We start from the raw sequence: 24,724 nt of genomic DNA, 5'->3' as shown, positions 1-24,724 counted from the left end.
CCGAGGTAGCTTTCTTTGTACTTCTTTGGTGGAAACAAGCACATCTTCCATCCCCGCCTCAGGCATGTTCTCTGACGATCCCCTCACGATTGTACCATGTACTTCTTATCCATGCATTTGGTAAGGAGGCCCTATTGGGCTCACAAATCCTTTGTAATTTACGTAATCCACTCAGTATGGGCACAAAACAACTTGATCTGAAAGAAGGGGTAAAAGTGGTAATGAAGGATGCCAAAACCAAAAACCTAGGGCATTAATTAACTCATATTTTATTTTTGAAACTAATGTTTTAGGGAAGTTTTCTGTGCATTACTGATTTGGGTTGATCCACTCAAAAGTCACGTATTTAAAACTGAAAGTATCTTGTTGCAGGCAATACTTAATATGAATCCTTAAGGGGTGAAGCTATTATTATCATTATTTTATCATTAACTTCTGTGAGTTTGGCCTGTCCAACACCCCTGCCCTGTACATTTCCAATTCCAAAATCGACATTGAGTCTTTTTCTTCCTTTGTTTAAATGAAAGACTTTCATATACTTTATCTCACTTGAGCCTTTGAATAACTTACAAAGAGGAAAGGTAGGGATAATTCTCCACCCTGTGCTAGTGAAAGGACTGGGGCTCAGAGACGTTAGGTGATGCTCCCAGTTTTCACGGTGTTGAGTGTCCTGGGCGGCGATGGCTCCCTGCGTTACTCTGAGGCATGCCAGTCCATTTCTTTCTCTTTCGTCATCGTTGCTGGATCGTTACTCTTCCTTTATGTTGTTTTCCAGTGAAGGACACACAACACCAGTTGTCATCTTCCTCTCCGAGTAGTTTCATTCATCGGTAGCCCATTCTCTTAAGAGTTCTGTTGTAGAATCCTCTATAGCCTTCAGCCTTTTTAAAATTGTCTGTAGCTTTACAGATTGGAAGAATGTACTTTGACATTAAAATATAGGAAAGCTATTTGTAGATCTTTAAAACGGAGTTATTTCCAAACTTTTTTTGTTTGTTTTTATATTTATCTTATCAATTAAACTAAGTAATGTTATCAACTTGTGTTACTGTAGAAAAAAGTAAAATTGGTGGCACCTGGAATAAAAAATGTTTCTGTGGCAGTTTTTTTTTTTTTTTAATGGAGGATGAACTAACATAAGAGAGAGGATTTAAGTTGTAAGAAATACAATTTTACTGTTATTTTTGGAGGTAAAGGGTTTGGTTCATGAGAGCCTCCCACTCACTTGCACTGCCCACCCCCCCCCCAAAAAAAAAAAAAGAGAGAGAGAGACATAGCAGGAGCTCGGACATCCCTTCTTTCCCCATAGTTTGTTTCATTCCCTTTAGCGCTTAAAGGAGTATGTGCCCGTCCTACAGTCACCTTTTTTTTTCTTCTTTAACTGTAAATGACACATCAAGATGATATGTGATTTGGAGCAGATCATTCCTAAGAGCCAAATCTCTCAATTTTTCCAGTCTTAGATCTAGTATAATATTTCTATTTCTTTCATCTTTTGGAATTTTTTTAAAACATTTTTTATTGATTTATAATCATTTTACAATGTTGTGTCAAATTCCAGTGTTCAGCAGAATTTTTCAGTTATACATGAACATATATATATTGATTGTCACATTTTTTTCTCTGTGAGCTACCATAAGATTTTGTGTATATTTCCCTGCGCTATACAGTATAATCTTGTTTATGTATTCTACAATTTTGAAATCCCATCTATCCCTTCCCACCCTCCACCCCCTTGGTAACCACAAGTCTGTATTCTATGTCTATGAGTCTATTTCTGTTTTGTATTTATGTTTTTTTGGGTTTGTTTGTTTCTGTTTTTGTTTTTTAGATTCCACATCTGAACGATCTCATATGGTATTTTTCTTTCTCTTTCTGGCTTACTTCACTTAGAATGAAATTCTCCAGGAGGATTTTTTGACACTCAGATGAACATTACCCATTTGATAGTACTTTCTAAATTACAAAGTGAAGGATTTACCTTAAAATATGTATATTTTTTATAATATTATTGTAACATCCTTGAGCTTTAATTCTTTCTATGGAAATTATATATTTAAAGCCATGAATAATTGCATACCTTAAATGGTATAGTTGATGACTGACGTGTCTCAAAAAGAGAATGGCAAACTGTCCCCTGAACTGAGATGTATGGATTCAAGCCGTAGCTTACTATGGTATGTGCACATAAGAGTCTCAGAACTTCACAGAGTACTTGTCTGGCTCAGACTGAGGTATTTCATGAAGAGATGATCAAATAATTACATAAAAAATACAGCAACCAGAAGAGAATTTCACTGTGCATGTCCAGGAGACTTCATCATTTTTATTATCATTCTACATCAAGCCATTTTGTAAGTTGGAATGTTGGGTTGTTTTCATTTCCGTTCAGCTCATTGAAAGTCATACAGTGTCACTTCAGTAATTCTCTTCTGACCCAGTGGGGATAGAAACTAGTTTGGGACCACGGCAGCTACTACAGAGAAGTATTCCCATAGTTACAGATTCAGTACCTAAGGCTCTCCTCCTTCCCCCACCTCCACCATGTTTCTCTCCGTAACCAGGGATTTAAGTCAGTGACCTACCATGAACTTGTCGTTGCAACTCTATTGAAATGGCTCTTGTACCTGTCTGCCACCTGCTCTGTTCCCCAGTGACTGTTATTTTTCTGACACTTTCTTCTGCCTTTTTCAGGTAAGGAACACTCTTGAAGATTTCAACCTCCTTGCTTTGTCCTTTGATTTTCACTAAAAAGAACCTCCTAGTTCCTAGATCTGCGCAGCTATTCCTTCTCTCTCTCAGAACCCCCTTCTTTGCTTCTGCCCCTCATTTTTTAGGTGCCCACTCAGTGCTCTCCCTTCTACTTTCTGTCTTCTCTCAGTAGAATTCACAACTCTTACAGCGTCAACTCTGGTATCTGTCTAATGACTAGAACTGGTTAGGACTCCTGGCGCTGTGTCTTCCTTTGATGAAGATTGTGCCGTTTATCCCTAGAAAATCTTTCCACAGGAAAAGCCTTCACATTCATCACATTCAACTTGCGCACACATTTTACTCATCGTCTTCCCCCAGTTAGAGGTACCACCACATCTCCTTGTCTCCCCAGTTCTAAACTCTGTGGTCCTTGTTGATATGTCTAAATGTATCTGTTACCAACAGCTGATATTTTTTGGTTCAGTGACTCTCAGGTTTGCTTGAGTCTTGTCATTTTCCAGTTTGATGTCCTGGCTCATTCTTTTTCCATCTCACAATAGATTCATTGCTCTGTGCTGCCCCCCAACTCCCACCCCCTTTTAGCTGCATTTCCCTAAGCAATTAGTCTTCCAAAAATGTTATTTCCTTCCTATGCTTTTTATTGACAGCCATGTTTCCCTCTCTTGGTTGATTTTCTGAGTACTTCATGACCTACCTCATTCTTTAAAGTACACCTTATCCCCCACTGTGCTCTTTCCGTGTTTGCTCTCGTGAGGCTGATGTCCTCATTGTCAGTGTCCCGTGTCTTTCTTGCTGCCTGAAGCATCCTCATCTCTCAGCTGATCAGAAATTCTTCCCATTTTTTAAAAGCCTAATCATACCTTTTGACACTGCCGTCTCATCCTGATCTCTCCGTTCTTTGCATCCTGACTCTGATGACTGGGTGGTGTGGTGTTGTTGCGTGAACCTGAGGCTTAGTGCCAGGAAGCCCTGCTCTATTGATTACCAGTGGTATTACCCATCTTTACATGCAAACTAGGAATGATAGCTTAGAAAGTTATTTTGAGGATTAATTAAGATAGAGTATAAACTATGTAGTAGTATCTGGTTCATAGTGAAGGCTGCAGTGAGTCAGTTAATGGATAAATCAGTCAGTCACGCTTCATTTTCCTTCCACTGAATATGTGCCTTTTTGTGTAATTGAGCATGTGCCTCTAAACTGTACGTTGTAAAGCCAGAATCAAAACATGACATGGAGGAGACCTGTAGGAGTCACTTAACATCAAAAAGCATAGAGCCTCAGCTTTGAAAGGATCATAGTCCAGCTCACCTTTCCTGTGATGAGGAAATGGGGGCCCAGATTTCTTAAGTCAACTGCTCAACGTGACACAGTACTTAGTGGGAGAGCTGGCTCCAACCCTGACTGGAGGTTTCTGGACTCGCCTGGTTTGAATGCTTTCTATTATTCTCTTGTTTACCCATTTTTAGAAACTGAATCCAGTCTGAAGGCTGGATTATAGCTCACATTCCTGTATAATCCATAGGGTTTTTTTTCCCTCATTGAAGAATATTTGGTTGAAATTTGTGGATTGATTGATTCATTCTTTGTCTTGGCAATTAAAGAATTCTCTAGAAACATCTATGGAGTTTGTGCTGTCCACGGGCTTATCACCCTTTTGCTGCTTTTGCTGCTAATGTAAACATGCAGGGGGTCCAACATGTACGCCACTGTGCGCTAGCTCGGCATTGTGGGGAAAGGAAACTGGAGAGGAAGTTATATACATCTTGAGCAAATCAAGCTTTTCTATTTTTAGTCCTTGCTACTGTTTGGAAAGTACAGCCCTGCTCATGGCAGTCTGGCATGCGTTTCCTTAGTGCCATTTCCAAAAAGGAAAAAAATAAATACGGGAATTTTTTGTAGTAAAAATAGTTACTCAGTGAAATCACATAAGTTCCTTCTTTTTTCTCTTGATGAAACCTCAAACCCACTAGGCACAGATTCCTCAACCTCAACTATGCATGTCAAAGGCTCATGCAGAGGAGGAGACTCGAGTCAGCAAAACCCAGTACAGCAAGATGTGCTCTGGTGCCTGAGGGAGACGGCAGAGAAGGCAGGGGAGAGAGAGGGACACTCCGCCATCCGTGGCGTCTTGGGCGGCTACCAGATGTCGCTCCCTGGAGAAAGCTGGACTACATAAAGAGACACACTGTTACAGCCCTTGCGTAAACTGTTCCTTCTACCTGAGTGTCTCTCTCTGCTCTCTTTCTTTCCCTGAGTGCCTTACAGCAACTCCCTGAGTTCAAACAAATGAATTACTTCTCTTTAGTCCTTCACATGACAGTTTGGGGGTTTTCCTAAGGTGAAGATCTATTGGTTATCATTAGGGGATAATAAGCAACCTTATGAAGGAGAATAAAATTATCTGACCTCTGTTTAGATGGATTTCTATAGTACAGCAAGCCTTGACTGGTCAGAGGTGGCAACAGTAGAATGGTTTGGAGTCGACTGCAGGAGTCTAACGAGGCAGACCAGAGCCTGAACTGGGGCGATGGCCATGGCCATGGCGATGGGTAGCTGGAATCCAGGGCGATGCGGGAAGAGGGGGCGATGGGAAATGGAGGAGTCCAAGGTGCTTTGCAGGATCCTGATTTTCTTCAGGAAAGAGAGATTTGCTTCCTGTCCTAGTGTTTGCCAAGCAGAAAGTTCCTCTGAGAAATCAGAACTCCATGGCAAGTGTAGTGTGAACTTTACTGGAGAAAATGTTGATACCCCTGAGCAGAGATTGGCCTGCATTAATGCGAGGGAACATAACCCGCTGCTGAGCTAAAGAGGTGCTGCTGGGGTGAGCGGAGTCCATGCTGTAATGCATGCTAATTTGTGGGTGTTGCTGTATTGTTGTCATTGGTTTTTAATTGAATATGTATTAAGCTCCAACAGGGTGCTGTGAATAATGCCAACTTGTAGCTGATTTATGAGAACACTCAGAAGACTTTATAAACACCAGTAAATGGAAACTCACAGCACCCCTTCGAGGTGGTAAATGCTGTTGCTGTTTCCACAGATGAGGAGGAGTGAAGGGGATGGTGTTTGCCGGCACCGGGGATGAGAACACAGAACTGTGGAATGAGAGCGAAGTCTTTTCCCTGCTCCCGGGAACTGGGTCAGAATACATCAGTAAAGAGTTCTCCCTCAATGTGTGCAGAGTTGCAGGACTTTAATTAAATCGCGCCAGGTACTGTTAGCACTTGCACTAGCAGTTGATAACCAAATTCTAGGCCAGCGGATTTCAAATCGAGTGTGGGAAAGAATTGGAGGGGTTGGGGGCGGGGGGGCAAAGGGCTTGTTAAATGCAGGTTACTAGGCTCACGCCCAGAGGTTCAGATTTGATAAACCTGGAAGAGGTTTTAGAGAATTTTCCCGTTTAATGGGTGTCTGAGCTGCTTCTGTCCTCAGAGGAGGCTCAACTTCCCTTTACAACCTTAGCCTTTTCCTTCTTGTAGGATCTGTCTTTCGCCAGCAAAATCTAGGGTCACTCTGAGACGAGGACTTTTTAATTTAATATCTTATTAAACTGAGGCCTAATTATTTAGGGCTCTTAGAACTCACCCAGCATAATCTTGCAGTCCTCTTATTTACAGAACACCCTATGAGCCAACACTCACAGAAGACCTACTGTGTTCTTAGCATTCTGTAGGACACGTGGTTCCCAAGACCTTATCTTACCTGGTTTTCAGAGTATCCCTGTGGGGTTTGAATTATTATTCCTCTGTTTTACAGTGGGCGCTAAGGCTGAGAGGGGATATGACTCGGTGAGATATCTCATTGCTTTCAGTTTTTGTGATTTAAATCCAGATGCGGCCCAGATTCCACTTTGAACAACAGATGAAGACAGGACTTCTAGAAGTGTTTAAGTGGAGTGTGTCATAAAAGAAAAAGCTCAGGGTGGAGTAGGGATGAGGACGGCAGGAATGGCAGAAATGACACATGTGGATTTTCATTATTTCTTGGTTATTTGTCCTGGTTCTTTAATATAGACTAGGTATTGAACTGTTGCTAAGTAAATAGTAGCCATTTGGTTATTGCTCAACTTTGAAAAGCCTATGAAAAGGAAACATTTCTCAGGAAAGCCTGAAAAGAGGCATGAGCAGAATTCTGGAATAGAGGGAAGCTTTTTAATTGGAAATGAGAACAAGGAGGCTTGAGGTAGCACCATCTTTTGCTTCCTTTGGCTTCTTCACCCTCTACCTGGAGAAATGACAGTCTTTTCACAGCAGTCTATTAATTTGTAGTCCCGAGGTCGAAGGTAGAAATGTTTGTTGTCCTGTAGATCTCACATTCATTCCCCATTATGGTGAAATCAACTTTCTGCTGTGATTCTGTACTTTCTCTTTATCAGTGGTGACCTTTCTGTAAAAATAGGAATTCCTCCTGGGAGTGTCACTAATGTCAGTTGTCTGTGCATGGCCTAAAATATGTGTAATTCATGCCATGTGTTTGTTCCCACCTCAACACTAGGTCCCAAGGTATAATTACCCCTGCCCACTCTCTCCTTTTGTATTGGGGACCTTGTTTATCCTTTGGATATCTGTACCCTGGATACCTGCCAAGCTCCTTCTATGCCTCAGGTTTGCACACCTGCATAATCTGACCACAGCTGACCCTCTGAGCCTGACCTTCCTGTTCTTACCTGAAAGAACACTTGTATTTGCCAAGTGTTAGTGCACGTTGTGGTGTTCCTCCTGTATCTTCATGCTCGTGTGGTAAATAATTTTTCTCCATCCAAGATCTCAATTCTCATTGCATCCATGTAGTACTCTCTGATTTCTCTATTTTTTTTTTTTTTTGCTCTAGCGTCTTGTATTTTGTGTACTTACTTGACTTTATTCAGCCCTATAATGTGGTTATTTGTGGACAGACTAACCCCTATAATGCAATTGTAAGTACTTGAAGGACAGAGAACCAATGATTTTCCTTTTAAAAAAAATAATTCCTATCCTTTATATCAGTGTACACTGAATATTTGATATGTATTTATGGAAAAGTGAGTGAAACCTGTGCTAAATGGGGAAGTAGAAGGAGAAAGAGAGGGTTGGAGCTTGGCTTTTAGCTGTAGCTCCAGCCATGACCTACTTCGTGGTAACCTAACAGGCCCCCATAAACTCCCTTTGATGCTTGAAAAGACGACCTTGCCCCTTTTGCATTTCCAGCCCAGTGTCATGGAAAGTGCAAGAGTTAGAGCTTTGAAGCGAGATGTTGAGTCCCAAATTCTAATGCTTCCCTTTCTACCTGAGCGACGTGGAAGTCTCTTTTTCTCTGACTGTTGGTATCCTCTTTTGTAAAATAAGAATAATCTCTACTAATGTGTAGCATTGCTGGGAGAATCCAACGAGATCATTTGCACGAAAGTGCTTTTCTAAGCTGAGGCAGTCGTCTTTGCTAGTGGCAGGAGCTGAGCCCAGGCTGCGTGCAGTGGACTGGGTGGCTGGCCAGCAGTGCTGCTGGTTCATAGGATATTGCCCAGAGCCGTCTGGGAACAGAAAGCTTGACCAAGAGAAAATGGGGAACAGATCTGGAATGAGTATTAGGGAACTGATGCATCTTTTATTGTTAGAAAATATGATTCCTGCCATTTTAGGTGATTGCCACCCCTCCCATCTTTCACTGTTAGCCTTTGAGATGAGACAGAATATCTGTTTTGTCTTTTCCTCTCCTATCTGCTTGCTGGGTTGGTGTCACTCTCACCCATCTTTTTCTATTTCCATTAGTCAGCTAGTGACTCTGAAGACAATGTAAGCGAATGCCGTTTCCGCTCTTAACAGTTATCAGTAACTCCATTTTTGAAATGGGTGTTTCAAATCCTATCGTGTTAGCATCGGCGCTATTATCTTCTGTATTTTCAACTATCAAAGTACACTTAAACTAAATAGAAACAGAGTAATTTCGTTCTAGTAAGTGGCGATAAGTGAAAAAGAAATATCAACAGCAACAATGAAAAGCTTTAAACGCCTTATAATGTTAGGTAGATTGTATTTATGTGAATGTGTTAGAATAACAGAACTTCTAAACTAAAAGGAAACACAAAGATTGAGTCTAAACCCACCATCTTGTCATTGAGAAAACACAGCTGAGAAAGGGAAAGCGATTTACCCAGGGTCACCCTACTGAATTAAGGCAGAACCAGGACAAAATGCCTAGTTTATTTCTTCTCTGCTCTCCTGGCCAACACATTCAGCTCCCTGCTCACTAAAAGGAATTCTGTGGTTGGACTGGGTAGGTAATATGTCACTTTTCTGGGTCAATGTTTCTAAATATTCAGTCATCTTCTGACATTAGGGCACTTGTGAGTTTCTTAGGAGAACTGCAATACTGTCTTCTTTTGCTTGACAGTGAGCTTTGAGTGGGATGACTGGGACCAGCAAGCACTGATTCAGGTCTCCCTGTCCCATCCTAACCACCTGGTTGTTTGACCAGAGTAAAGCACTTATGCTTTCTGGTCCTCTGTTTCCTTCTTTGGTACGATTATGGTGTCATAACAGGTGCTAGCTAAGGTTCTTCCCATCCCCAGTATCTACGGACCCAAGTGTCCCCATCCGTTCTGACGTCTCTCTTCTAGGAATTTCTGTAGCGCTGGTTTGCACCTGTGTGCCAGTATTGCACCCTCAGCCTGCTGGGGGATGGGCTCTTCCCCGTCTTTAATTTTGTTGACCGTGTCCCATCAGTGAGACTGGAGACCCTCAGACAGCGCCTGTGCTCCTCTCTTACACTGAGTTTCCTCATCTGGAAAATGGGGCGAAGAGTAACTTCCTGCTCATTTCATAGGTTCTTAAGAAGAACAATTGAAGTAGTGTATGAGAGATTGCTTTGGAGATGTTTCACAGTATAAAGTGTTCAGATTTTAGACCTGTTTCAGTCCCTTCACTGTCCCAGACACCTGAATCAGTTCTCTGAGGGGGATTTTATTACGGTTAAATAGAAATATTGGAATAACTGCTTAAAGTCCCCTTCAGTTCTAATATTTCATGAGCCTGAGTTACCTTTTCTGTGCTGTTCATCTATAATCTATTCACACTTTGCCAAACATCTTTCGTCTGTAAGTCCTAGGTGGATGGTGCTCAGCCCGTAGAATCAGATCCACAGGAGCTTAGAGGAACTTCTTACCCCTTATCCACTTCGATGACATGGCCTTTTGTTTTATAGCTTTGGCTGCCAGACATGGAATCCTTGACTTGGGAACTGAACACGTTCCTTGGTTTTCCACTTTGGCAGCATTTTGAGGGGTCATGAAAGGATTCGAGGGAAAACGGGTGAGGATGATAAGCCAATATATAAAGTTAATATCAAATGTCTAAGTATTTGAACGTCTGCTTCTGGTTATTTCTATTGCATTATTGGCGAGTGTGAGAAAAGGGTTTCTGGAACTTATAATGCCCCAATTCGCTGGTCCTGGATTATCAAAATGCAAAGTAAGAAAACTGTCTTCCCTGAGGTTTTGAAAGAAAATCAACAGCAAGAGTACCCGGCACGGTCTGTCTTCTACCGCACGCATGCCGTGCGGCCCGAAGACGGCACCGCCGTTCTCGCTGTTCCGTAGGTTCAAACGGTTACGGTTCTTCTCCTCCCTGCCCGCTCCCAAGTGTTGTTTCCTTCGTGGAAAACCAAACTCGTTCTTTTGCTACCTTTTCGAACTTCTGCTGGTATTATTCTGTGTTGATTGTGTGAGGCGCCGCGCCCCCGGGAACCAGGAACGCCGTGTGATTCTATGGATACGTTTATAGTTGTTTCAGGCGGGTGTCCCTGCTTCTTACATGCACGCAGGCACGCAGAGTGCAGACAGGGCAGCCTGGCAGGGTGCTTGCTGAGCTGTGAACGTGGACTGACTGGCAGGGCGGCTCATTTTGAGGATGCTGCTGCTTCATCTGTAGCTCGCGCAGAAAGTCTGCAGCAGTGATCTTCCAGCCACCTTTCACGGAAGTGCTTCAGGAGGCGTGACTGGAGGCCAGGGGAAAAACCCAGTGGGTGGAACCCTGTGCTTCCCTGCTTGTACTTGAACCAGAGCAGCTCTGTTTCTTAATCCGTTTTAAATAATGGGTTTCCGTGTATGACTTCATTTTCACCGTGGGGTTCTGTTGCTTAAAAAAGGCGTGCCCAATGTCTCTTTTACTGTCAAATAATTAATCTTACTGTGGTTATTTTTATGGTTCTTATTTTATTGATGGATAGATAGATACTGTGTGTATTTTTCTGTCTTATTATATAGCTATTCTCATACAAAGTAACCTCTATTTTAATTGTAAGGGATTACTTTAAGAGTACATTATCAATATTATTTTTATTTTATAAAGATTTGAATTCAGTAGAAGTAATTCAATGAGTAGATCAATACAATGAAAAGTGAAGTTTTTTTTTTCCTTATTTGTGGGGGGGGTGTGTATATTTTGCTTTCTTATCTGAACAGAGCACTGAACAAAGGGGCTGCCTGTGTGTTCCCAAACACAGACCGCTTAAGCCATGCCCCTGTTCATACTTACATCTGAGTTGGCTTAAACTCTGCGTGGGCCTCACTCTGCTGAGTTTGGGTCTGGTTGCCAGTAGGCAACAAAGATAATGGCTGACAAGCTGTGAAGTATCATTATAGAGTCATGCAATATGAGAGCTTTAAAAAGTAAAAAAGGACCTGGAAGGTTTGTACCCCTCATTTTACAGAGGTTAAAGTTGGGTTTCAGAAAGGAAAAGTGACGGCATCACAAGTAGACCTGGCCTCCCACTGTCATCCCTGTGGATGGGTGGGTCTTGTGCTGGCTGCTTCAGTAAGGCTGACTGTGGCGCAGAGGCCCCTTGGGGTGTCTCTATATAAAAGAGTTTATCTTGAGGATCCTGTGGCTGAGACCTGGCACCAGGAAGGCTCAGGGATGGGGCCATCTCTCTCTCCTTTGCATTCTCCCTTTTCTCTCTCCCTCCTTCTCCTCCCTCTCTGATCCTTTGCTTTTCTGTTATTTGCATGTCCATTATTTTCCTCTCTCCAATAATTGCATCTTCTTGCATGTTCTGATTATTAGCCATGAACATGACCCTTTTGGTTTCTCATCATCCCCATGGCAGGTTTGTCACCTGCTGCTTGTTAGTTCACATTTATAGGGAAGGAGGTTTATTAGCCTAGCTCGTCTTTTTGTCACAGGCCACATTTTGGTTCACCAGCCTGTTTGTGGACAGGCCGTCCAGCCTGGCTTCTACGTGTCACAGTGTTTTGAAGAGGAGTCTCGTGGCTCCTGGCAGCAGGGCTGGGACAGGACTGCTTCCTTTAAAGAGATGGAGGCTGACCAAGTATTACCCACTTTGGGTGAGTGCGCTAGCACTGAAGAGGGCGGGATGACAGGGACTATGAGAGGAAGCATCGTGGCGTGTAGCGAGCCCAGTGTTGACGCTCTCCCGGGGTGCTTTTCCCTTCAAGTGTGCTAGGGCCATGACAACACTTTGTCTCCTGTCGCTGCTTTCTGCTTATTCATCGGCAGGCTCTCGGTTGCCAAGCTATTATTCTACTTTAAATTGTGAAAATGGTGTCCCTGTTTTGAGTGTTATATTGCTTGCTCCAAGGATGGCTTTTTGTGGCACCTTTTCTCACTGTCCTTAACCTGTGGGGTAGATAATAATGAGACTTGAGTTTTTGCCTGGCTTTTGTATGTTAGAAAAGTCGAATTATATTTCTGTCAGCCGTTGGATAATAAGCTTCTTAAATCTCTGTCTCCTCCACGTGGTTTTACAAAGACTCTCAAAGAACATAATGTATCTGATATCACTAGGCAGATGTGAGAGTCATGTTAGCCAGTGGATTGTAACTTCCTCAAGGCTGAGGATCGTGCCTTCTGCAGGCTGCTTGCTGCTTAGCACAAACGATTTCGCGGAGCAGCTTGGGAGAAGAGCCACTCACAGGAACCAGCAGTGGGAGCTACCCTATGAGCAGTGCTGTCAGAGAGAACTGGACAAAGAAGAGTCATTTATCAGATAAGTGGGGGCATCAGTGATGTTTTCACGGAGGAGAGTACGTATGATAAGATAGAGGGCTTTTTGGAAAGGTATGTCCTTCAACTAAGTGAGTGGGAAGAAGAGTGCACAACCGTGAACTAAAGCATTTTTTTTTTCTTTTCCAACATTTTGGGTCTCATTCGATAAAGTGACATTTCTTTTAGATAAAATTGGTCATATTTTGTGCAGTCTCACTACTGAATGCTGCCTGTCTAACTCAACATTACTGGAATAAGGGTGCTCGTATTATCTAGCATGGGGGATTAGATTAAGAAACAATGCTGGTTTCCATTTTATTTTTGTCCAGATCTCTCTTACCCATTATATGAATTGCCTGTCGGCATTTTCATGGCTTTCTGAGCCATGTAGAGCACATACTCTCACCCTTTTAAATGTTCGTTGTGTTAGAAATGTCCTTAGAGCAGTGGTTCTCAAAGTGTGGTCCTCAGCCCAGCACCATCAACATCACTTGGAAACTTGTTAGAAATGTAAGTTCTTGGGCCTCACCCAAGATATACAGAATCGGACACTCTGGGGTGGGATCCAGTACTCTGTGCTTTAGCCAGCTTTCCAGGTGGTTCTGTACAGGCTGAAGTCTGAGAACCACTGATCTAGGAACATGTTCTTCACAGTTAATTCCTAGCACCATCATGTGTTAAGAAGCACAGGAGCCCCCAGCTAACTGAAGCCCCCGGCTGGCGATTTTTACTTTGAGTCAAATTCTTTTAAAAGTCACATACTCAGTTGACTGACCATGTTAGCCAAAATATTTATTTTGAGACTGTGATCAAGGTAATAATTGAGTAGCTGTTGTTTATTGAGTGCGTAAGATGTGAACAGTACTTGACTTGTATGAACTCATTCAGTCCTGACAACAGCTGCATGACAAGCTGAGACCCAGAGAAGCTCAGGCCGATTGCTGAAGGTCACAAAACTGGCAAGCGGCAGGTCCAGGTTTCAACCCTTTCCAGTCTGACTCCAGACCCTCTACCAGTTAATCTTTTTTTTTTTTTTTTTCCTTCCTTTTTTGGTTAGAGGTGCTTTGGGGGGAAAATTTAATAAAAAATGATCACAAAGAAATTCATTGATTATATTCTCAAGCTCATCAAAGATAGAAAGATGATAGATGAATGATAGACACTTAGTTTTGCTGCTCAGAGATGATACAGCTTTCTCATAGCCCTTTTGTTATCACCATTTTCTTTTTAACATTGTTATTAGAAATAAGGGAATAATGAACTTTACTGACCATAAATGAAAACAAAAATGAGGCAAAATTCCTGCTTTCTTACTAATACTCAAACAGTACCACTGAAAAGAACATCAAAATTGCATGTAAAAAGAATATACTGTTTTGTACTCCTAGCCCCCTAGGGTTCTTTCAGATGAGATAGTTTTATATTCCTAAGCTGTCAGGGAGAGCTTTCCTTTTTCTGATGAATCACAGGGAACTCCTGGCCTGAGCAGAGGTGGAGATGTCACACATGGTGTCACACATGGGGTCTGCCCCGAGGAGCTCTGTGAGCTTTGTGAAGCACAATTTAAATATCACAGATTTAGTACCTCTAATGTCAAGTTTTCTCTCTGATTATTCGGTTCCTTTCTCAGGTATATTTTTGAGCAGTCATATTCAGATCTTGGCCCCTCAAACCCCCTTCTGTGATGTGTCAGTGTGATGGCTGGGCCACCTCAGAGCTTCTGGAGGTTGCTGAGGATTCGGTCAGCCCACGCGTGTTTTGAGTGTGACACTGGGTATTGGCTCTAATTCTAGGATGTGAACTTCCTCAGGCAGAGAATCGGTTCTTAATTAACTAGACCATCTTCTGATCCTTTGTTTTTCTTTAACAGCCTGAACAAGAACTCTCTCTTTAACAACTGTTGATTTGATCATTAGGTTCCTGATGTTTTTTTCATAGCAGAGGACTTTGCAGTTAGGCCTGCTCCCTACCTCAATATGGAAATGAATACTTAACAAGTAAATTTTTACGCTAAGCAGGGTCCATTTAGTTCCATTCATCAATAATGTCTTCCTCGTGAAGACATCACTGATGCCCCCGCTTATCTGATAAATGACTCTTCTTTGTCCAGTTCTCTCTGACAGGAATGCTCATAGGGTAGCTCTCATTATTGGTTCCTGTGAGTGGCTCTGACCATTTTGCAACCACCAGTGTAGTCATCCATTCAGTCAAGGATTGTCTCTGGATGATAAAACCATTGGGTAAAAATGTTCATGATGAGCAGAGAATATTGGCAGAGCCTCAAAGTGTCACCCCACGATAATGTATTGATCTAGAAGAGGACATTTGTGCAATGGGGAAATCTGGTGAACACTCCTTAACCAGGCCATCAAAGTTGTCACCACCAAATGGCCAGACAGCATCGTGAGCTTCCTGATGAGACACAATGGGAAGGAAACGGCATCACGCATGGACTATGCCTGCCAAGATGGTGTAATCTGAATCTAACCATCAGACAAAGCCAGATTGTTCACATTTTATAAGACACCTGGCCTGAATTCTTTTTAAAAGTCAGTTTCATGAAAGAAATAGGCTGGGGCCTGTTCTAAATTACAAGAGACTAAGAAGACATGTCACCTCAATGTGTGATCTTTGGTTGGACTGTGGATGGAAATTACCAACAATAGATGAAAGGACATTCCTGGGACTGCTGGTGAGATGTGAGCATGCATACATGTTAGATAATTGCACCCATGATAAATTTCTTGGGTGTGATAATGGTGTTGAAAAATTAGGAGTTCTTAGGAGAGGCCAGCTGAAGTGTACAGAGGAGGAGTTCCTGCAACTTCTTGCAAGTGGTTAAACTACAATAACAAACAAGCAGATATATATTTGTTATGATATGTATTTGTTATGTTTGGATGTGAAGAGTGAATAAATGCATAAATGTAAATGAATGCTGTTTCATGACTCAGTGCTGGTACTCCTCGCAGTGAGTGGATTAGCAGTGTGACCCATACGGCCTCACATGCTGTCCATTTTGATTCTGGGCTCTGTTTTAAGGGTATTCCTACATATTTACAGTGGGGGAGACATCATCCCTTAATTCTACTAGTGGCACTGAGAATCATGATTTTCCAAATTATAATAAGCCTCAATTGTGATTTGGTGAGTTTTTATTATATACATATTTATTGAATGAATGAAATTGTCTTGTAGAAAATAATATCTAATGAATGGCTCATTCACATGAGCTTCATAGCTGTTAGCAAAAGTACACAGTCCCTGGACACCCTCTGTACTCTACCTGTCATCCTCTTGTCCCACCTTGAGACACGGGTCATTGCTACAGTAACCACCCCTGAGAGGGAGGACCTGGCAGCACCTTGTCTCAGATGCAAAACCCTTCTCTCACTTTCCATCCTGGGACTTTTCTGCTAGCACTGTGCTTCTTGGGGCAAGTATGAGGGAGTCTGTGACCCTGTAGGTGATTCTAAACCAATGGAGAACTAGAGCCAGAGGATAAATACTCTGTTCTCTCATTCCCTAGGTGGGAAGATCTGAGGCACATTTCACGGGACTCCTCAGAGGGCTCCCAGGAGAATGGAGCCCTGGTTGTCCATTTTGGTGACCAGCTCAATTCAGCACCTTTGAATTGGCTTTCCCTCGTCCCCTGTTTACTCGTCCAGTCCTTCAGTACTGTTTCTGGGGAATCATTCCCCAAATCAATGGCCTGCACACAAGTCTTTGTCTTAAGCTTTGTTTTTGGCAGAACTTGGACTCAGACAATGGAATCTCTCTGGTTATGGTTGAAGAGTGTGAGAATCTAAAGATTATTACAATGACCACTTTGTGGGTGATCGGGTGGTATTTAGAAAAAGGATTAGGCTAAGAGTTAGGACACTTTTCCTTGTTGTTACTTGGCCTTGGGCAGGTCATTTTACCATCAAGTGACCTGCAAGGCTTCAGTGATAGGGAGTTAAGGAGAAGACACATTGTAAGTGTAGGATTCTGTTGCTGGTTAGAGGACTGTCTCCTCTGGTGGAAAGCGTTGAGAGGAGCAAAGTAGTTCCTGGATCTAAAGGTGCTGTGGTGGTAGATGAAGTACCAGGAGAAGGGCTGGTAGGACGCGGGCAGGACTTTAGTTATTTGAACTGAACTGAGATATTAAATAGAGACTCAGTGGTGAGAAGGAAGTCTGTCCTAAACTGGAGAGGAGATGGAAACGTAGAAACAAAGCCATTATTAGAAGGCCAGGTAGGGCAGCAAGGGGCGATCTTGGGTGCAAAATCTCACAACGTTAAGCTGGAACTTGTTCAATTGCATCAACCTAATGTGAGAAATTAGAAATGGAGTGTAGTCCTGACTCACAGGGAAGGGAGAACGAAGTGGTACGTGCACAGGCTGGTCGTACGCTATAATTACTTGTTTCATTGCATGGCTCAGGGTGATTCTGTGACTTTGGACTCTCCGTGGTATCCAGTACTTAGGGCTTGGGCAGTTGCTGTGCTGTCTGCTAAAGTACAGATGTTGAAGACCTGATTAAATCCTGTCTCTTTACGGATCCCCCGAGGGAGCACTTAATGAACGATGCTCCCCTTAAGAAGAATAATTAACAATAGGTACATTATTCATATTAATTTATAGTTACTGGTTGCTATAATTAATGCTATTTATGAAAATCATCATAATTACAGCACTTTACAATTTATGGAGTATTTTCCCATCCATTTTCTTATCTGAACCTTGTAACATCCCTCTGGCTTAGATAGGGCAGGTGATGTTCTGCTAGTTTTATAGGTGAGGGAATTTGGCCCAGGGAGGAATTTAACCAGGCTCCAGTCCACTGCCCTTACTAATGTTTTGTGCTGTCTATGAGTATTTGGAAATACAGTGATCAAATTCACGTTAGTAATAATGTTTTATATTTGTGCATAAGAGAGTCCAGTTCACACAGTTCTCAGTTGCCTAAGCCCTACTTTTCTTTGTACCAGAATCCATTGCCAGAATGTTCCCAGGAATTTTAAATTTTTAAGGGATTTCTCCTTAATGCCAGAGTATTTCATAGCCATTAATACTCAGTGGGGTACAGGTAAGACAGAGAGATTAGCTCTTTGAACTTACCTGGTCCTTGGGCAAAGACCCACTGGCCTTACAGCGTTTGGTCAGACCAGAAATTCAGACTCTGATAAAACATGACAAGCTGTCATTTCATTGTTTCCCCGTTTCTGGCTATGGCAAGGGAGCTGAGAGAAGCCTCTCAATTTTCACAAGGATGACCTTCACGTCTGGGCCATACCGCGTGAAATACACAGACACACAGAGGTGTGCACGCCCGCGCGCCCACACACACACACACTCTCGTGCACGTGAGCCTTTTGCTTCTGTTCACACCCACTGATCCTGTTGTACCTCTAGCTGCTTTTACTCAAAAGTTCAGTGAAGAAGGTTACTGGCTGGACCTCTTGCAGGGTCTGTTATTATTTATTCATTTATTTACTCAAATTGTTGATTGAACATTTCCGTGGATTAGGAGCAAGATTCTGGGAAAATAGCGAGGAGGGAAACAGACGCATTTCTTGCCCTCATGAAGCTTACATTCTCCTGGGGAGACTGAGGACAGACAGACAAATATATATAAAAGATAATGGTAGATGGTGATAGATGTTATGAGAAAAATAAGCAAAACAGGGTGAGGGGATAGGTTTTCTTAGATGGGTCATACAGATGCATCCAGAATGAGAAAATGATGAGAAGATTGTTTTAGATCATGTGATAAAATGTACCCTGCTTAAAGCGGACTCACGAGGAAGGATGTCACGGGCTCTAGGCCAGGCAGCAGTCTCTGGGTTTGGCTCCGAGGGGCTGGGCTACAGCTTCACAGACCGTGATGTTATCCATGTGCCTGGGATGGATCAGGTCCAGATGGATTAACTCATTTGGCTAAATTTTCAAGAGATTGACCAGAACACGAGATCCCATCAGAGCCTTTTCACAGAGAGTTAAATTAGTTTAAGGACGCAGGGGAGGCAGGAAAAGAAGCCAGTGGCCTCCATGTTCTCCACAGGCAGTGGTGTTACGCTGTCACTGCCTGGTGCGGAGTGCTCGTTAAAAAGGTGCATTCACTTAGAGAATTGCGAGATTTCAGTGCTGCCTTGTCAGGGTATCTTAGTTTTTGTTGTTGCTGAGGAAACTCTGGTTTCTTGGCTTTTTCTAAACTCTTCCAGTCGCTGCACTGATATTTAACCTCCTGAGACAAGGTCGGTAGGGCGGGTTAGATTACACTGACTCCCATCATTTCATCCCTGTTGGGCCTTCACTGCAGATTCACTTTGATTTCTTGCTGGAGCCTTAAGAGACACACGTCCAAGATCATTATAACATTGTCACCTTAAAATATGATTTTAACTCACCCTGCTTCCAAATTCTAGGGCTGCCTTTATATTTCCTTTGTATTTCACAGTGTATTTCCTTGCCTTAAGCTCTAGACACACTGTTGGCTTGCTTTTCCCAAGTGTGCTCCTTCTTCTTAGGAGTGCCCTTGTGGTGGTGTCATTGTCCTCTGGTCATTCCATGTTGATGCTGAGTGTAGATGGAAGTCGGTGTTCCTGACGACATGGGACAGTGGCATGTGAAATCCGTAGATTCCCCCAATTCGTAGTCAGTGGTCACTGCCACATGCTTCCTCTGCAGCCTGTCGGCCAGGACCCTGAGCAGCCTTATTCTAGCTCGTCTTTCAGGGGCATCACTTGGAGCTTGCCGTCTCTCTGTCATACAGACACACCTAGTCCACTGGTCTCCCACGGCTTCCTCTTTCTGGACTGGAAGCTCTCACCCTTGCCCGAATCTGCTCCAACTAAAATGTCGTCATTCTGTTTGGTGGTTTCTGAACATGGAATTTGCAGTGTCTCCCCATTTGGATCTGTTCCTTGAGTGCAGGAAAAGAGACATTTGTTTCCTTTAACTTGTATATTCTTCAAAGAAAATATCCTTTAAATAAGAGCATGACTTTAGGAGAATCACCTGATATATTTCAGTTTTCTTGTTTATCAAAAAGCGATTGTTCTACTGCAGCCTATGTCAGTGAGATTTTTTAGAAGCTAAAAATAAAATAAAATAAAATTTAAAAATATTTTTAAAAAATGAACTACAGAAAAGCTTGGACACAGCCACAGTATTACTTGAGAAATTTGAGCTCAGACTGATATGGAAACTGGAAATTTCCCTTTTTAACATGTCCGTGTTGCGTCTAACAGGGAAATCCTGGAGGCAAGACCCTTGAGGAGAGACGCTCCAGCCTGGATGCTGAGATCGACTCACTGACGAGTATCTTGGCTGACCTGGAGTGCAGCTCCCCCTACAAGCCTCGGCCCCCGCAGGTGAGAGCTCTCCACAAGGGTGCCCCCGCTGCCAGCCACAGATAGCCTGCGGCCGTCTGAAAGAGCAGGCTGCTTCTGTAGCCCTCCCGGAGCCAGCAGTCTAAGTCGTCTTTTTATTTAATATCAACATATGTTAGTTAACAGACAGAAACTTCTTAAACTGACTTATTAGTATTTTCCTTAAGGTAACACAGCAGCATTATACAAAAATGTTACAAACATAGAATCTCTTCTTACTCCATTGCCTTGCTCTTTTTCTGGCTTGGCCTAGGTGCGTATTTTGTTACATGTTGGTATAATCTTCAGAAATAGGATTTAGCATGGCTATGGTGAAGTTAAGTTGAGGGCTACATCTTTTGTAAAGAAATTTCTTAAGTTGGATATCGAGGTGGCTTCCTTTTTTGGGTTGTTGTTGTAAATAATGCCACAAGGGACATGTTTGTGTAGATTTTCTTTGGAGCTATTTCCCTGCTTCAGATTTTTTTTAGAATGGGATTTCTACATGGGGGGTTATGATCACATTTTTTTTTTTTTTTTTTTGCAGAGAAGGGGAGGAAGTAATTAAGTTTTTAATTATTTATTTATATAATTTGTTTAACGGAGGTACTGGGTTTTGAACCCAGGACCTTGTGCATGCTAAGCACACACTCTACCACTGAGCTATACCCTCTGCCCCATGACCATTTTCTTTACTTTTCTTTCCAGGGGTTGTGAATAGCTTATACCGGTACCAACAGTTTGAATATATCAATTTCTCCTCAGTCTCATGAGAATTTGGTGGCAGCCATTAATCTGATTTTTTTAAGAATGCAAATGGTATCTGGTTATCTGTTCTTCTTTGTATCTCTTGGATTACTGTGGAGCTTGGCTGTTCTTCTGTACTTTCATTTATTATCTGCATTTCAGAAGCTGATCTTCCATTGCTAGTGGTCATTTCCTGCCCCTCTCAGGTCTTGAGATAGTACTGGCAAGTTGATTTCAGGGCTTGTGAGTCCTCAGAAGACAGCCAGCAGAACCCTGCATGCAGACCTAGGACTGGCACCATTGTCATGGTGGTGTTTGACTCTTGTGTGATGTTCGTTTGGTTAAGTGACAGTGCCTGCAGCACTCCGTTCTTCAACAGCAGCTCGTCTGTTCACAGTGGTTCCTTTCATGAATGAGAACCAGTCCTGCCTCTCTGCTGTCAGTCATTTCAACACTGAACTGCATAAGGTGCTTTCCTCTGTAGACATATTGATGTTACCTTTTCTAGACATGTAATGGGACTGTCAGCTCTGTGGGGGCACAAGGAAAAATACACTAGAGCTTAGCTCTTCCACAGCTGCCATCACTCTTGGCTCCACTAGACCTGTCAGTAGTGAAAGTGCACTTTGTTTCTGTAAACACGTGCTGAACTGCAGGTAGGGAGCAGGAGCTGTGGTCTTTTAGGGGGACTATTAGGAGAAGGAAAGAGGATGGTTGAAAGGGAGTCAAATAGGACATGGTTGTTATAAGTTATACAGCAGAAGATAGAATCACAAGGAAAAGACGGAGATATTCTTTTAAAGGTGGCAGCATCTGAGGTTTATTTGAAGACTTGCATGTTCAGCTGAGAGACGCGGGAGTAATGATGTTGGTTGAGACAAGTGGGGAGAGAGCAGCCTGAGCCACAGGGCAGGAAGGTCCAGGCCACATCCAGAGCCCTGCAAGCAGCCTGGTGGCTGCAGACGAGGCCACTGAAGGCCTCAAGTGGGACTTGGGCCTGGGAGGTTTCCTGTTGGCAGCCTGTGGACAAGTTTGAATGCCAGATTAAGATATTAGCCTGTCTTTTATAGATAATGGGAGATAGTTGAAGATTTCCAAGCAGGGCAAAGCTACAATTCATTATGAAAAAGTTGCTTAGGTAAGAAGACAGACTCTGGAAAGATGCGAGAGGATGGGCCCAGATCTCAGAAATGTTCCCCAGCACGCCTTGCTTGCTTCGTAGTTTCTAACCATTGTTTGATGTTAAGCATATTTTCAGTTCTATCCAAGCAAATCTCTCAAGCCCAGTTTCTCAGGAGGACAAGACCACTGACTTTGCCACTGGACGTATCCGTGTTGAACTTAAATTCTTTTATGCCCTCTTCTGTTTTTAAAATACAGTTTTTGTTTAGTCTTTTCCTTTTCTTTCTTTCTTTCTTTTTTTTACTTCCAAATTCTCATACCCTAGTATGTACTGGGGAGATTTGGCTTAGAGGTTTTTGCTCAATATGGCCTTCATTCTTTGAGGCTGTGTCTACACATGCCTCCTGTAAGCCACTGCATTTTAATGGGTGTATTCAGCAGCCACATTTCTGTTTGCGCAATCTCTCACTGTGCACGTGGGCTCATCCTCACCGATGTTTGGACAGTGCTTTCCTGATGGTGAAGCACTTTCACACATATGCAGACGAGTGCAATATAGATGCCTCAACTCTGAGATACAGGCAATGTGCTTGTTTTGTGCATGAAGACGGTAAGACTTAGCAAGTAAGTGACTTGCCCTATGACATATCACTGCACTGTGAGCACAGTGGACCTTGAACTTAGGCCTGTGTTTGGTTTTTAAATTCTGCAACCAGATTGAAGATGTCCCTCTGAATGGTTTTCTTTTTAGGAGGAAAGCTGCACTCCAGGGACACTCTCACTCATGTGACCGGTCAGGGTCCCTTGAATATGGCTTTCACATAAAAGAAAACCATCCAAATGGTTAAAACAATTAAGGGGGAGGGGTATTATAGGTGTTGGGGAGTGGTTGGTACAACTCTTGGGTATAAGATAGGCTCAAGGATATATTGTACAACGTGGGGAATATAGCTAATATCTTGTAATAACAGTAAGTGGAAAGTAACCTTTAAAAACTGTAAAAATTTTTAAAAAATAAAAAAATTAATTATGATAACCCTTAGTAGAACAAGTTGATATTTACTTTCCATGTGCCTGCTCCCTTCAGAAATTAAAGAGCAAACCATTCTAACTTCTTTATGATTCTAATTTTGGAAAGCAAGAGTTAATTGGGCGATGCAGCTCATTCTTCTGAATTATCTTCACTCTGATGGAACTGAATTAGATGCGTTAGTATTTATTGGTTAACATAATTATATGCTGTGAGAACAATAATCACACACTTACAGTATTAAAAATGCGTGCCAAGAGAAGATGATTCTGCAGTAGACTGTGTTGTGTTGTAATTAAAAGGTACTTGAAAAGTCTTGGAAATGTAGACTGTTAATGCCCAACTTTGATGTTTCCATTTTTGATCCAAAGCAAATTGCAAAACCTGTTGAATCACCTGACTGACTACTCAAAGTAGGCTAGTAGGTCTGTGATTTCTCATCATTCGAGCACGTGTTGTGAGCTTTCTCAACCCCACCTCTGAGTCACCTTTGTAAGGTTGCTTTGACTTGTGGATCCAGGAGAAAATGATCATACACATGGAATGTTTGCACAGTAAGAGGTCCAAAGTTGCTCTATTCACATAACAACTTCCAAAAATGTCTGAGCTCCTGAAAATCAATTTTATGGGATATTTTCTTTTTCCAAAGGAGCATTTTCTCCTCTCAGATTTCCCGACTTTATTTCTGTTCACTTATTTACTTGTACTGTTATTTGGGAAATATGGCTTCATTTCCCATTTTCATTCCTTTGACTAACATTTACTGAGATCCCACTGTGGATTAGGCATTGGAAATACAAAGGTTAAAATCAACATGGCCTTGTTCTAGAGTAATTCCTAGTCTTACAGAAGTGACAAGCACATGAAAAATTCAAAAGGACACAAGAGAAGGGCTTCGATTTGCTGCTACTTTAAGTTATCATGTGAGCCACCAGATATTGAAGTTGTGGAGGAATCAAACATAGGGATATCAACAGTATTCTTTATGCTTCTCTAGGGAAGTGTCAGGCAGGAATGCACAGGGCAGGCAGAGCTTGAGTTCCCTTGGCAGCATGTGCCGTGGGAAGGGGAATGGGAGTCAAGGTGCGAGAATAACAGGAAAGAGAAAGTCAAGGAATATTGAAAGTGAATGCTTTGTTGGAAGAATAAGATAGTTCAATGTGGTATGTGGTATTTGGAGTTCAAAGTGAATGGCAGATGAAATCACATGCACTATTACCTTCTTGATGCTCGAGGACTCTCATAGTAAGAGGGGAAATTTGGTGGGGGGTATAGCAACAGGGTTTTTGGCTATAGTGGGTTTGGGGGTAACGCCTTTAGCAAATTTTACAGAAGATATAAAAATACACATCTGTGCCAGCCACTGCACAAAGTAATGAAATTAAACTACCTTAGTGTTTAGCACTGAAATTTCTAGTCATTTTAAAACATGGGTATTAGGGAGTAGTTTTAGAAGAACAGGAGTGAGAAGTGCAGAGGTGGCTGTGGGGTGAACTGCAGACTCACTGTGATCTTAGAGCGTCACAGCTTAGAGGTCGTGTGGCCAAACTCTTAGTTTACAGAAGGAAGATTTTGTCTAGAGAGAGAAAGAGAATTGCTCAGTGAGGCTCAATCAGAGGCAGGATCGATGATTTTTGTTTGTTTGTTTTCCCTGAGCCGTGACATAATGGTTCTCTGTGGATGCTAAGCTCAAGCGAGGGGCAGTTTGGGTCCCTTTAGTATAACTAGTTTATTCCAAAATGTCTCTCTTTTGTGGTACTTTCTTTAAAACACAGCT

General features: G+C 42.4%; 1 protein-coding gene across 8 annotated transcripts in view; it reads left to right on the top strand.

The window, feature by feature from the left end:
• Window positions 1–24,724, top strand: part of LPP (LIM domain containing preferred translocation partner in lipoma) — a 629,562-nt gene that overhangs the window by 284,821 nt on the left and 320,017 nt on the right. For all 8 annotated transcript variants that reach the window (XM_032482352.1, XM_032482344.1, XM_032482364.1 and 5 more), the window contains one exon: window positions 19,929–20,051. In XM_032482352.1, coding sequence (XP_032338243.1) covers window positions 19,929–20,051 — 123 coding nt within the window. The remainder of the gene's footprint in view (window positions 1–19,928; window positions 20,052–24,724) is intronic.

Source organism: Camelus ferus, chromosome 1, assembly GCF_009834535.1.
Source record: "Camelus ferus isolate YT-003-E chromosome 1, BCGSAC_Cfer_1.0, whole genome shotgun sequence".
NCBI classification, from domain to species: domain Eukaryota; kingdom Metazoa; phylum Chordata; class Mammalia; order Artiodactyla; family Camelidae; genus Camelus; species Camelus ferus.
The sequence above is the reverse complement of the archived record's forward strand: the minus strand, read 5'-3'. Positions and strand labels throughout refer to the sequence as shown.